Consider the following 13,809-nt stretch of genomic DNA (forward strand, 5'->3'; position numbering starts at 1 on the left):
CGAACCCGTGTCCTCTGCATCGGCAGGCGGACTCTCAACCACTGCGCCACCTGGGAAGCCCTTATGTAAGTTTCTATGCCTAGTTTCTAAAGCTAGTTTCCCAAGCAACCTCCACTCCAGTACTAAAGGTCCGGAAAACGTCCTCCACGACTATTTAGAGAAAGTGTATGTCAGTGGAAACACATGTTTTTCAGTTGGTGTATGTCAGAATGACTTTCACTGCCATCATCTATGAATCAGAAATTAGATACTTCCTTCTCACACCATTGTTTAAAGAAGATTCTGAGGAAATAATTCTATGGCACTGGGTTCTGGAGTCAGAAAGTCTGAAGTTGCCCATGTCCTTCTGGCACTTCTGAAATCATCTGCTAGTGCTCTTCCTTCTCTGTCTTTTCTTATCTTTTAGGACTTTCATCTCTTATGTAATTTTATGTATATACAATTTTATGTGTAATTGCTTGAATTGATTTTGTATTGCATTAATCCAAATTTATTACCCACTTAAAATACTACAGATATAATATAAATGTTCTACATTTATTCTATTCTATTGTTTCTTTACATTCATAACTTTCATATTTCAACTATGCAAGTGATGCATGACATATGCTCTTTGTGAAATTTTAAGTAAAAAAGTCTTTTTAAAGCATACAGTGAAAGTGTCAGTTTATCATAATCTAACCTATTATTTCATGCCCATTCTATAGACATGTGTAATCTTCTAGAATTTTAAAGCTAAACTAACATATCTAGCTGTATGATACAGACACATATATTTTAATTTTACATAAATAGGATCATAATATAACAATTGTTCTGTCATGTGCTTTATTTCCCCCTTAACACTGTGTCTTAGAAATCTGTGTCTGTTGGTTCCTACAAATTTATATCAATCTTTTCAAGTACATAGCATTCCATAGCGTAGATTTACAATAATTTAATCATTGGCTTTATTTACAACTTTTTTTCATTATTTCAAATAATCTTCCATGAGCATATATCATCTTGCTCATGTGAAAATATTTCTATAGCAATTGCAGGTGAAGGACCCACTTAACAAGGGATTAAAAATAAAATAATGAAAGAAAAAGTTATTCAGATTTCCAGAACAAAAAGGCTCAAATACTGTCTAGGAAACAATTTTAACTGAGTGACTAAGCTAATCAGTATTTTTCTAGATGTTAAGGAAACAAGGCAAGCAAATTAGACAAACAAGTAAAAATTAACAGCTGCCTTGACTCTTCCGAGAGTCTGCAGGGATATATTTTTAAAAAGATAAAAATAAAGCCTTTTTTATTAATAAACAAGAGGCAGGGTACTGAGCACAGAATTAAACTCCTTTTGCTGCCCCCGCGTCCTGATCCCAGCCGGACCCTTCCCCTCGGTGCTCCGGCCAATCCAGCCCGAGCGTCGTTCGCTCCCCGAACAGCCCCCGCCGGCTGCCGCTGCAGCATCGTTGAACCTGCCATCCCTCCGGCCTGGACCCCTCTTCCTCCAGAGCCTTCTCGCGGCCCCTCCCGTCGCCAGTACTCTCAGCACCAGGCCCCTGCCCGCCTGTCCGTGCCGGTCAGGCCCTTCCACCCGCCACCCGGCAGTCCATGCACACTCCCTCCTTTCTTCTTCCCAACTCACTCTCTGAAATTATCCCATTTTTAACTGATGGGCTGGCTGCCCAGCAAAATCCAAGCTCTGTGAGCAAAGAACCCTGTCGGCCCTGCTTACTGCTCTGCCCGGGGTCGGTGACAGCACCTGGGCCACAGTAGGTGCCCCAAACTATTTCTTAAATAAATAAGTCAAACTTGGGCTCTGACAGGAGAACTCAGGAACCGCAATAAACGTTTCAATTAAACGTTCAGTTTCGTCAACTGTCAGAACAGACTTCAGCGGACAGCTAAGGTTCTCTGTTTCTAGATTCCAGTGAAACCACCATTATTCTAAATATTTCAAATATATTGGTAATAATGTTCTTATAAGTATTTTCGTTGTGCAGAGATTTTGTGACATAAAGAGGTATTTAGAAGAGAGAGTATATGCATGTGAGAGAATCAAAGGCAGCCGTCAGAGGAAGGACCCACCTGCTGCTCGTATCTTTGCTTGACGTCCTCCAGCTGCCACAGAAACTCCTTCGACTGTTTCTCACGAAGAGACTTGGATCTAGTTAGATCGGCTTCCACTTTTCCCATCTATAAAATTTAAAAATCAAATATTAAATTTTTAAATGACAAATTGTATTCCATATTTTCGTCACTTGTCCATCATTAAAATGACAGATTTTCAGCACCTCACCAATCATAATGCTGAATTTAAAGATGATAAAATAATGAAGGATATGTCCATCTATTTTGACAGGTTTTTATAGTTTTAAGTCAGGGAAATTATAATTGGTATACAATTGACTAAACTCTAAAGCTACAATGACACTGTGATGGAAATATAATTTTGAACATCCAGATACTTATTCAACAAGATTTTATTAAGGCCTTGTTATGTGCTGAACAGGAGAAAATATTTGCAAACCATCTCTCTGAAAAGTGACTTGCATCTAAAATATGTAAAGAACTCTTACAACTCAATAATAAACGGGCAATTAAACCTGATTTTATATTGGGCAAAGGAACTGGAAAGACATGTCTCCAAAGAAGATACACAAATGGCCACAAGCATATGAAAAGATGCTCAACATCACAGTCACCAGGCAATTTCAAATTAAAACAGCGACATACCACTCCACACCCTCTAGGATGGCTATAATCAAGAATACAGATAATAACAAGTGTTGCTGAAGATGTGGAGAAATGAGAACCCTCGCACACTGCTGGTGGGAATGTAAAGTGAGGCAGCCACTTCGGAAGACAGTCTGACAGCTCCTCAAAAGATTAAACTTAGAGATGAACCACATGAACCCACGTGAATTCCATACGATCCAGGAATTCCGCTCTGAGGTGAGAAATGAAAACATACATCCATACTAAAAAAACCTATATACAAATATTCATAGCAGCATTATTCATAATTGCCAAAAAGAGGAAACAACCCAAATGTCCATCAACTGATAAACAGGATGTGGCCTTTTCATACAATGAAATATTATTCAGCCATAAAAAGGGATGAAATACTAATACACGTTTCAACATGGATGAACCTTGAAAACAGTATTCAAAGTGAAAGAAGGCAGTCAGAAAAGAGCACGTACTGTGTTATCCCATTTGTGCTAAATTTTCAGAAGAGTCAAATCCACAGAAACAGAAAGTCGACTAGGGATCGCCTAGGGTGAAAGGGGTTTGGGAGGGTATGGGGTTTCTTGTGGGGTGATGGAAACCTTCTAAAATTGATCGTGATGATGGTTGCACGATTCTGTGAATGTATTAAAAAACCACTAAATTGTACACTTACAACGAGTGAACTGTTGGTAGGTGAATTATACCTCAATTAAAGCTGTTACTTAAAAAAAAAAGTCAAAGTCAAAGAATGGACCACAGTCTATGATCCAATCCCAGTACCTCTCTCGGCTCATCTCTAGGGCCCCCATCACCACCATACGCCAGCCCACCGGCCTCCCTGCTAGGCCTAAAACGTGCCAGCAAAGCTCTCATCTTGGGATCTAGAAGCCCCACACCAACATTTATGTAGCTTGTTTTTCAAAGGCTTCAAGTTCTGCTTAAATGTTACCTTTGTACTGAGGCTTCCCTGACCACCCTATTTTAATTTGCAGCCCTCCCAGCCGCCCTTTCCTTGCTTTAATGATTTTTTTTTAACCACAGGAGATAGCATCTTTAGGTATACTATATAATTTACTTATTCATTAGGGTTGTTTGCAATGTCTGTCTCCCCCAGGGGGATGTAACTCCACGTTCACTCATGTATCCCAACCATTCAGCACACTGTTTGGAGCATATGGGGACTCAATAAATACTAATCAAATGAAAACAAACAAACAAACAAAAACCCCCAAAAGACACAGTGCACCAAACTTGGTTTGAAGTTTGCTGAATGGACAATTTTCAACATTTAATAGGGCCAAATTCTTTATAACACATATAAGATAAAGTGTTGAATCTAATGTTTTCTATCACTTAGAAAATGAGATAGACGATATATTATTTTCCTCGCTCTTTTACATATGACAGGCAAGAGAGGTCCTTACGTAATGAGAAAGCTATTCCGCTAGGTGACATGGAAATGGCACCTTTCATTCAAAGTGGTGCAAGATTTAATTTGTCTTTCTACCCCAGTTTAATTTTGAAAAATAGTTTTTCTGAAGCACCTGTCAGTTCATGTGACAACCATTCTGTCACTGGCTACTTTGTATCACTTCTTGCTCTGCTTTGCTGATACGCTGAGATATTTCTTCTTTTCAACTTGTACACAATGTCCTCTTGCAGGCCACCTTTTGGTAGGTGCTAAGATTAGATAAAACATGAGGAAATAAACCATGAAAAGGCTCCCTTCAGTTTTGCATGTTAGATTTTTGGGGGGAAAAAACCATTCAAATACATTTATTCAGACACAGTTAAACTTTAAGGTTTGAGGAGCAGAGCTGTTCGGTGAGAAGCAGCCAGTTTCACTGGATGAGAACAAAAGGCATATTCCTGCCCACGAATTTGCTATTTAACACCAACCTTTCTTTCCATTTCTGGTTCTTACACGGAAGTCTGGAGTTCTAGATTACGGCATATTTAGTACCTAAGTATCTCTTTGTAAATGCCAAAGACCGCAACCTTGATAATACCAAGTCATCAGCTTCCAAATTCAGTGATCAGAGTGTTAAGACGACCGACCCGTACGCCATCAGTCTCGTGATCAAATCTGCTAAGGAATTTCTAAAGGAAGCACAGTCGAGCCCGCGTTGTTTTCTTCCGTTTCTACCTCAAGACATGGATTTCAAGGCTCTCTCTCCTTCAGTGCTTTTCACATTAGACCTCCACCCAAAGGCCCCTTAATTTGTCCTCGGCAAGCTCTGCCCCTACACACTCTGATTCCCGTGGCTATTCTGGATTCTCCTTCGCTCCCCACACTATCTGAAAACCCCTCTGTATCTTTCCTCAACCAACAATCCATCTTCAAGGTTGACTCGAGCCTCCTCTCCTCTCTGTGGTGTTCTCTGATCCACCAACTGGCATGAACATCTCCCTTCTCTCTGTGCTCTAGGACCTAACATCTTCATTTTCCTGGCACACTGTATGTTTCTCTAGAGTATGGGAGTGTTTCAAATGTGTGAGCTTTGTTTATTCATCTAGATCGTGAGCTCCCAAATAAAAGAAACTACAACTTATAATTCTTTTGTATCTTAATTATTAACTAATTGCCACAGTATGCAGAATAAACATGTATTAAATTCTTAAGGATGAATGGAGGGTAGGCAAAAGCAAAAGAGAAAGAAAACAAGAGAAGGTAAATCAAGGAGGCAAGACCTGGTTTCTTCAGTACTTTTAAGACAGATCTTCCTATGAAATTGATTTTTGGTTCTTATTCTACTTCAGCACAGATTGAATATTAAAAATAAATAATAATTATTAAAATGTTTTTAATGTAATTAAGAGCTTTGTGTACTCAACATTCGTAAAAAGTAGGATGTCTTCCTTCAGAAAATTGAATTATCTTCTATAATCAAAATAGAAAACAATTTAAAGCACATGAAAGACCTTTTATACCTAAACATTAAGAAAAATTCAAAGTAAATAATAACTGCTATAAGAAAATGTTATTTTATACTGACCGAAAATGCAAGACCCCACTCCATTCTCCTTCCACAATTTAACCAAAAAAATATAAAAACAAGTCTTGTAAAATACTTGAAGTCTGCATAGAAACGCAGCGTTCTTAGTTGCCGTAGATACAAAAGGTTCTGATTGATCACACATCATTCCATATTCCATTTAACTTCAAGGGTAAGGGAAAAAAAAAAAAAAAACAAACCCATTCCTTCAGTGTGCAACTCTGGCTTCCAAAAAACTCCAAGAGTGGAACGTGATGATCAAATTAGGAGCAGAAAAGGGCTTGGGGTGTATTTCTGTGAATGTCTAATGTTTACAGGTAATAGAGAGAGGTAGACAAGGGTGTTGGCTTTTCCTTAGATGGTGCCTCAAGCATTACTTGAGCTACATGTAAGAAAACACCTAAGTATCCAGAGCTTAAGCAACATAGGCCCTTTATGTTTTCCTTGGGTAAAACATTCAGAAATAGGCTGCGGCATCGGCAGTTCAAAGATGTCAGGGTGAAGGTCTCTGTGATTCAGCTTCCAGAATGGTTGCAGGATGGCTTCTGCAGCTCTGAACACCTGGGAGAGGAAGAGCAAAGGGTGATGGGGCAAGGGCACAGGGTCCATAGTCGCCGAGTGGAAACCCTTTTAAGGGGCTTTCCTGCAAGTTCCTGTCAGAAGCAAGTTAATCATGCCGTTTGCATCCCATTCACTAGAACTACATTAAAAGCCAAACTCCACCTGCAGGGTACGAGATTGCAGTTTTAAAACTGTGTCTACTGTTGCCCTAAATAAAATCAGGGCTGTACTGTATTACTAAGAGGGTGGGAGTGGGCACTGGGCCAAGATCTGGCACTCTGTCAAATGTGGTCACGATACGTTACTGTTCTTCTGTAGTAAAGTACTCTTGTGTTATGTTCTGAGTTATCTGACAGTATAATTCATATGAGACAATTATACAATTCTATAGAGATATACAATTCAACGTGTATTCTGCTGTATTTAATACATATTTAGCTAAACTATACGAAATTGTCCTTCAAATATTTTCATATATATATATAGAGAGAGAGAGAGAGACAGACAGACATAAATGGCAGAAAGATAGATAAATAATTATTTCTGTGCTTGGCTAAAGACTCAGTAGAAACTAATATCCTTAACAGAGAAAATTAATTAACACATGTGTGATGCCTATCCTTTTCTTATTGATTAGTAGGAGCTCTTTATCAATTCTGGCTATGAATTTACTTGTTCAATATCTGAACTGCAAATATCTTTTCCCACTCTGAGTTCACTCTTATATTATCTACTGGTCTCTTTTGATTAACAGAAGTTTTTAATTTTAATGAATTTAAATTTAACAACATTTTGGGTTTTATCACTTTTTGTTTCCTATTCAGAAAATCTTCACCGAGCTCCTTCATTTTCTTCTGAAAATTTTATTGTTTTACCTATCACTTGTGTATCTACAATCCTGGAATTAATTTTGTGATGGGATATGATAAGGGGCAGGATTCTTTTTCCATATGGCTGTCCAGCTGACACAGCAGCATTTACTGAAATGATCCTTCCTTCTTTCCCTGCTGTACTGCAACACTTCCTTTGACATGAATCAGATTGATCATATATGTGTGAGTCCACTTTTTGGTCTCTTTCCTGTAAAACACTAGTCATCCTTGTGCCAAAACCACACTGTATTAATTACTATAGCTTAATATTAGTCTCAAGGTCTGGTGGTATAAGGTTGCCATAGGTATTCTGAGCCCTCTCTATTTTCATATCCATTTTAGAATCAGCTCACCAGTTTCCCTCACTCCTCCCCTCAAAAAGCACTGCAACATTTTGATATTTAGAATTGTGTTGATTCTATAGATTAATTTGGGGAGAACTGACATTTTTATAACATTGAGTCTTTGAATCCATACACGTGATATATCCCTCAACTTGTTCAGGTCTTCTTTGGTTCCTCTCGGTAATGTTTCCTAGTCTTCAAAACAGGGGCCTTGCATTTCTTTTGTTACATTTATTCTTAGGTAAGAGAAGCTTTCTGGTACCACGATATCTTTTTCAAAGTTTATTTTCTATTTGTTGGTTGCTAATATATAGAAATAAAATTGAATTGTATATCTGACCTTATATTTAGAAGCTTTGCTAAATTCACTACCAATTACATTTTAACAGGAAACATTTGAGAAATTCATTGTTACACAAAGATGCCACAATTGCAGATCAGCATATAATCTAATGGGCCACCTTAGATGTGCTTCCTCTGAGTTCGCCGAACGACCTATTAATTCCACTAGTTACGCCGCCAATTACAATCACACAGCTACGCATCAGTCTATCGCACAGGCCACAAACGTGGCTTAATAGTCTCTGAATTCCAAGAATCTACAACAATGGCTGATATAGAGCAAGTATTCATAAATTTTTTATAAATGAATGAAAGAAGAAATCAGGTCTGTTAAACCCTTGGCCAATAAGTCAATAAAACAGTTTGAAATATTAAAAAATAATAATGCTACTGTTTTCACAATTAATAATCCTTCACATCAGCCAATTATAAAAAGAATGACGTATTTCCTGGTCCAATGTTCTCAGTAGATTTTTTTTGGCTTATTTTTCTTCTGCAAAAGAGATTTGACGAATATTATTAGGAAAAGTTTCACTTACTACTCTACTAAGCATTTAAGGATGAGAGTTAAAGATTCTTTTACTTATTTGTTTGATTTTTTGTTTAATTTTGTTTTTCAAAGCCAAATATTTATACATAGTCTTTGGATGTTGTCATTTGGAATTGATTAATTAGCACAACAGGCTCTACTGAAATATTTAAATATAGTTCTAGAATTTTACCTCTGCTACCTAATCTCATTTAAAGACAAAATTTCAAATGTTAAAATGGTAGACAGATTTCTCCATTATCATCAAAAAGTTAACTGAGAGAGGGGACTTCCCTGGTGGTCCAGCGGTAAAGAATACACCTTCCGATGCAGGGGACGTGGATTCGATCCCTGGTAGGGGAACTAAGATCCCACATGCCGTGGGGCAACTAAGCCCATGCACCACAACTACTGAGACCACACGCCTCAACTAGAGAGCCCGCATGCCGCAAACTACAGAGCCCAAGTGCTCTGGATCCCACACACCACAACTAGAGAAGCCCGGGCACCACAAAGTAAGAGCCCGCATGCTGCAACTAAGACATGACACAGCCAAAAATAATTAATTAATTATTTTTTAAAACTGAGAGAAAATGCTTCTATTATTATTGGATCTTTACCTTAAAACTGGTCTAAAAAAGACTCATTTAACATTACATGAGCCTGGACTTCCCTGGTGGTGCAGTGGTTAAGAATCCGCCTGCCAGTGCAGGGGACACGGGTTCGATCCCTGGCCCGGGAAGATCCCACATGCTGCGGAGCAACTAAGCCTGTGCACCACAACTACTGAGCCTGCGCTCTAGAGCCCGCGAGCCACAGCTACTGAAGCCCACGCGCCTAGAGCCCGTGCTCCACAACAAGAGAAGCCACCGCAATGAGAAGCCCGCACACCACAGCGAAGAGTAGCCCCCACTCACAGCAACTAGAAAAAGGCCATGTGCAGCAACGAAGACCCAACACAGCCAAAACTAAAATATAAAACGAATAAATAAATTAAAAAAAAAAATTACATGAGCCAGCATGACCCTTAAAGGACAAGAGGACGAAGGTACAAGTCACGATGAGTGGTCTGTATGATGGGTCTTTCTCTCTCTAAGTCTGTTTGTTATCCATCTACATTTACAGAGGCACAAAAATACAGAGGCATTCTTCCTTCCTTGTACCTTGAGAATTTTTTCATTAATTCAACAGCAAGAATGAGATGATGAGCTAAACTTATAATCCCTAAGAATGTAAGAAACTGCTAATCAGTTTCAAATGTACTAGCGACCAGAAGCAACCTCACTAGTCAACAGCAGTGTTTCTGAATTTTCTTTTCAAGGCAAGCAAACCACTGGGTTTTCCAAGTATAAAGCTAATATCATGTAGCTGACAGCTGCAAAGAAAAAGGAACAGAATTTAAAGCCAGATATTAGCAGCAAATACCAGTTAATGAGGATGAATTTTCAAGGGGAGAAAAATTAACTAGAAAAGTCAAGTGGTTTGTGGAAGCCCCAGGAGGAAGTGGTTATCTGACATTCATTCAGTCGGTTTTTCAAGATGAAAAAGTTTCACTTTATAATTGCTGCCAATACTTCAAAAAACATAGCTGTCTTTTTCAGTCATTTATTTGTTTCACAGAGAATAGGTAAATATAGAACACTATTTCTTTAAAAAATACAACTATATACATATATACAGAAATAATTCTAGCAGAGTAATACGCTTTCACAATTAAAATATGTATATTTTACACAACTAATTGCTGACAGCTAACACATATAATGGATTTCACCACTGGAGTAAAAATTAGGTTATTTAAGCAATCTTAAATGAGATAAAAAGTTCTTCAAAGTGAAAGAAACAGTGAGAAGCAAGTTTTTTAAAAAGTTTAAGTCTGTTTCATTTTCTCTCATGGGCCTCATTTTTCAAACAGCAATTCACTTTCAAAAACAAACTCAAAGCTTTTATTTTTTAATTCAAATTCCTGTTGTCTTCTATCTGCAGCTGTTTCCAAATGGAAAAAGATGCCCTAAGCTCTGCTGGCTTTTACACAAAAGATTTCAGTGAGAAGAGAAAAGAGCAGTTCAAAACAACAATAAAAAAGGAAAATATGGACTATGGAAAAATCTGAAAACATTATGATTCTCCAAATACTAAATCTGCTGAGTGATTTTCTTTTAGAATTGGAGCTACATCAGATCCGCGGAGCACAGGCTCCGGACGCACAGGCTCAGCGGCCATGGCTCACGGGCCCAGCCGCTCCGCGGCAAGTGGAATCTTCCCGGACAGGGGCACGAACCCGTGTCCCCTGCATCGGCAGGGGGACTCTCAACCACTGCACCACCAGGGAAGCCCACATCCACACTTTTTAATCAACTCACAATCTGGAATAGAAGATATCTAATTTATCATGTTTTGACATATACATTTTATTTAATGTCTGTTCAAATTTGCCATGGGAGAATTATTCAATTTGCAAATGAGCCTGGCTATAAGAATTCCATTATAAATGGGGTTCCTTATCATTATACTCACACCAAAGGTACTTTATTTCAGAAACTCAACTTCACTTGGCAAAACTGTTTATGACTGAAACCACAGAAGAACTTTTCTCCAACAGAAAGTAATCAAAACATTTCCTGCTTGTCTGTTGCCATCACTATCAGTTTTCACTGAGTCTGAATCTAGCACCACTGGACAGATCAGTGAGGACTGCTGACAAAGACAGGACACAGGTGTGGGGTATGTGGGGGGTGAAGGGGACCCTAGAGGTATGCACCAAAGAGGGTCCTCCATCGGATCATCTAACCAGTCCACAGTGACGTGACACCTCCATGGTAGGAACACATGGACTCTTTTAAGGTCAAGAAATGGGAAAGTCAAATGGGTGGGCAGAGTTGGTGAAGGAAGACAGACAATGACCCTGCACAGAGCAGAGCGGTCAGACGTGAGGGTGGGCCGACTGGAAGGGTGGTTCCAGAATCAACTGCACAGATACTGTCTCTCATCCCTGGCTTGCCTCATTTTACGGCAGTCTCACTTTGCGGCTGGGTAGGGTTCTTAATTTAATGGTTCCCAAGATCACATTCTCTCCAGGGCTTTCCGTTCTGCCACACAACTCTGAGACTTCATTTTTTACCTTTTAAAAAAAGATTATCAGTTTTTACATTCTTTCTAACTTTTTTGACATATAGTTTCTAATTTTTTACCATTAATAAATAACATCACAATAAACATCCTTGAACATGTATCTTGCAAACCTTGGAGTCCTAAAAAATAAAGTCCTAGAAGTAGAACAGGTAAATCATAAGCACAATGTTAAACCAATCCTCCAGAAAGGTTACATATCTTTACTCTTCCTCCTGAAATGTGTGTCACTGCCCGTGTCCACAGGCCTTCATGGATTTCTACCTATGTGTTAGTTGGAAAATAGCTCAGTGCTATTTTAACTTACTTTTAACAAATTTACTAGTGAAAATAAACATTTCTTATTGCCAATTTTTACCCAAAAAATGTATTGAGATTTTTTTACAGTAATTACATTGAATTTATACATCAATTTGTGGAGAACTTTCATCTTGACAATACTGAGTTTTACAACCTATGAACACAGAATAGCTCTCTCTACATCGTTTAAAATTTCTCTCGGCAATCTTTTGTAGTTTTCAATGCATAAGTCTTCACGTTGTTTCATTAGTTTATTTGTAAATATTTTATTCTTTTGGATGCTTTTGTAAATTAAATTGTTTTCTTAGTTTCATTTTCAGGTATTTCATTACTAGTATATTGACGCATGACTGAATTCTGTATGTTGACCTCGTACCCTGCAAACTTGTTTAAATCATTTATTAGTTCTAGCACTTCTTTTATGGATTCTGACCATATACAGAATCATGTCATCTAAAGACATTGGTAGTTCTTCCTTTCCAATCTGTATGTCTTTTGGGGTTTTGTTTGTTTGTTTGGGGTTTTTTGGGGGTTTTTGTTGGCCCTGTTAGAGACTGGCTAGAGTCTCCAATACAATGTTAAATAGAAGTCACAAAAGCAGACATCTTTTCCCTGTTCTTAGGAGGAAGAGCATTAAGTCTTTCAACATTAAGCATGTTTGCTTAGGGTTCTCATAGATGTAGCTTATTAGGGTGAGTACATTTGCTTCTAGTCCTAACTTGCCAAGAATTTTTTAAAAATCATAAATGATGTTGAACATTTTCCAATGCTTTTTCTGTCTCTGTTGGGACGATCGTGTGGTTTTGTCTTTTATTCTATTAATATGCTGTACGATATTAATTGATTTTTGAATGTTAAAAGAAGCTTGGATTCCTGGGATAAATCCTACTTGGTCCTGGTGAATAATCATCTTTATAAGTTTCCAGATTCAGTTTACTAAAATACCATTAAGGGTTTTCGTGTCTACAGTGGTGACAGATACTACTCTAGTTCTGCAGCATCTTTGGCTTTGCTATTAGAGTCCTACTGGCCTTAGAGAATGAACTGATTAAGTGTACCTTCCTCCTCAATTTTCTGAAAGAGTTTCCAAAGAACTAAAGTTTTTTTTTCTTTAATATTTGATGGAATTCACCAGTGAAGCCATCTGGTCCTGGGCTTTTCCTTGTGAAAAGATTTCTAATTGCTAATTAAATATCATTATCTATTATAAGACAATTTGGACTTTCTATCTCTTCTTGGTTTTCTCTATTTTAATGTTTTCTTTGCTTTCTGCATGTATATAAAATTATCTATTATTTCCTTTCTTCTGCTTCCTTGAGCAGAAGCTTGCTTTTCTTTTTTTGGTTTCTTGAGATGAAGTTTAGGTTACTGATTTGAGAACTTTCCTTTCAGAGTTAGATGTTTAAAGCTACAAACTTTTCTCTAGGTACTGCATTAGCTGCATTCCATAAATTTTAATATACCATATTTTTATTTTAATTCAGTTTAAAATATTTTCTTATTTTCCTTGTAATATCTTCTTTGATCCATGAGTTATTCATGTGTGTTATTTAATTTCCAAATATATGGGGATTTCCCAGATTTCTTATTATTGTTTATTTCTAATTTATTACCACTGGGGTCAAAGAACACATTTTGTATGATTTTAGTTGTTTTAAAGTTTGTTGAGAATTGTTTAGTGGCCAAACATATGGTCTACCCTGGGGAATGTTCCATGAGTGCCTGGGGTTATTGGGTGGAGTGATTTAAATCACCACCCAAGTCTAGACTCACTCCTGAGTGGCACAATACAAACAGACCCAACCCTGTAGAGCAAAGGCTTGGAAACTTAACTGAAACTGGAACCCATCCATAGAAAATGAGACAGGACTTCTGCTCTGAAACAAACTGGGTTGATAATCCACTAAAACAAAGAATGTGACATTATCTAGGGAATTCTAACATCATTCAGAGAGTATACAACACTCAGTTATGTACTCTTTTGCTTTTGGCTCCTTTCATTCAGCAGGCCTTTGG

At 37.9% G+C, this 13,809-nt stretch overlaps 1 protein-coding gene across 2 annotated transcripts in view; it reads right to left on the reverse strand.

The window, feature by feature from the left end:
- Positions 1–13,809, reverse strand: part of CEP112 (centrosomal protein 112) — a 432,986-nt gene that overhangs the window by 229,546 nt on the left and 189,631 nt on the right. For both annotated transcript variants that reach the window (XM_007455273.1, XM_007455274.1), the window contains one exon: positions 2,076–2,183. In XM_007455273.1, the coding sequence (XP_007455335.1) occupies positions 2,076–2,183 (108 nt within the window). The remainder of the gene's footprint in view (positions 1–2,075; positions 2,184–13,809) is intronic.

This window comes from Lipotes vexillifer, unplaced genomic scaffold (genome assembly GCF_000442215.2).
Source record: "Lipotes vexillifer unplaced genomic scaffold, Lipotes_vexillifer_v1.1 scaffold664, whole genome shotgun sequence".
Lineage (NCBI taxonomy): Eukaryota > Metazoa > Chordata > Mammalia > Artiodactyla > Lipotidae > Lipotes > Lipotes vexillifer.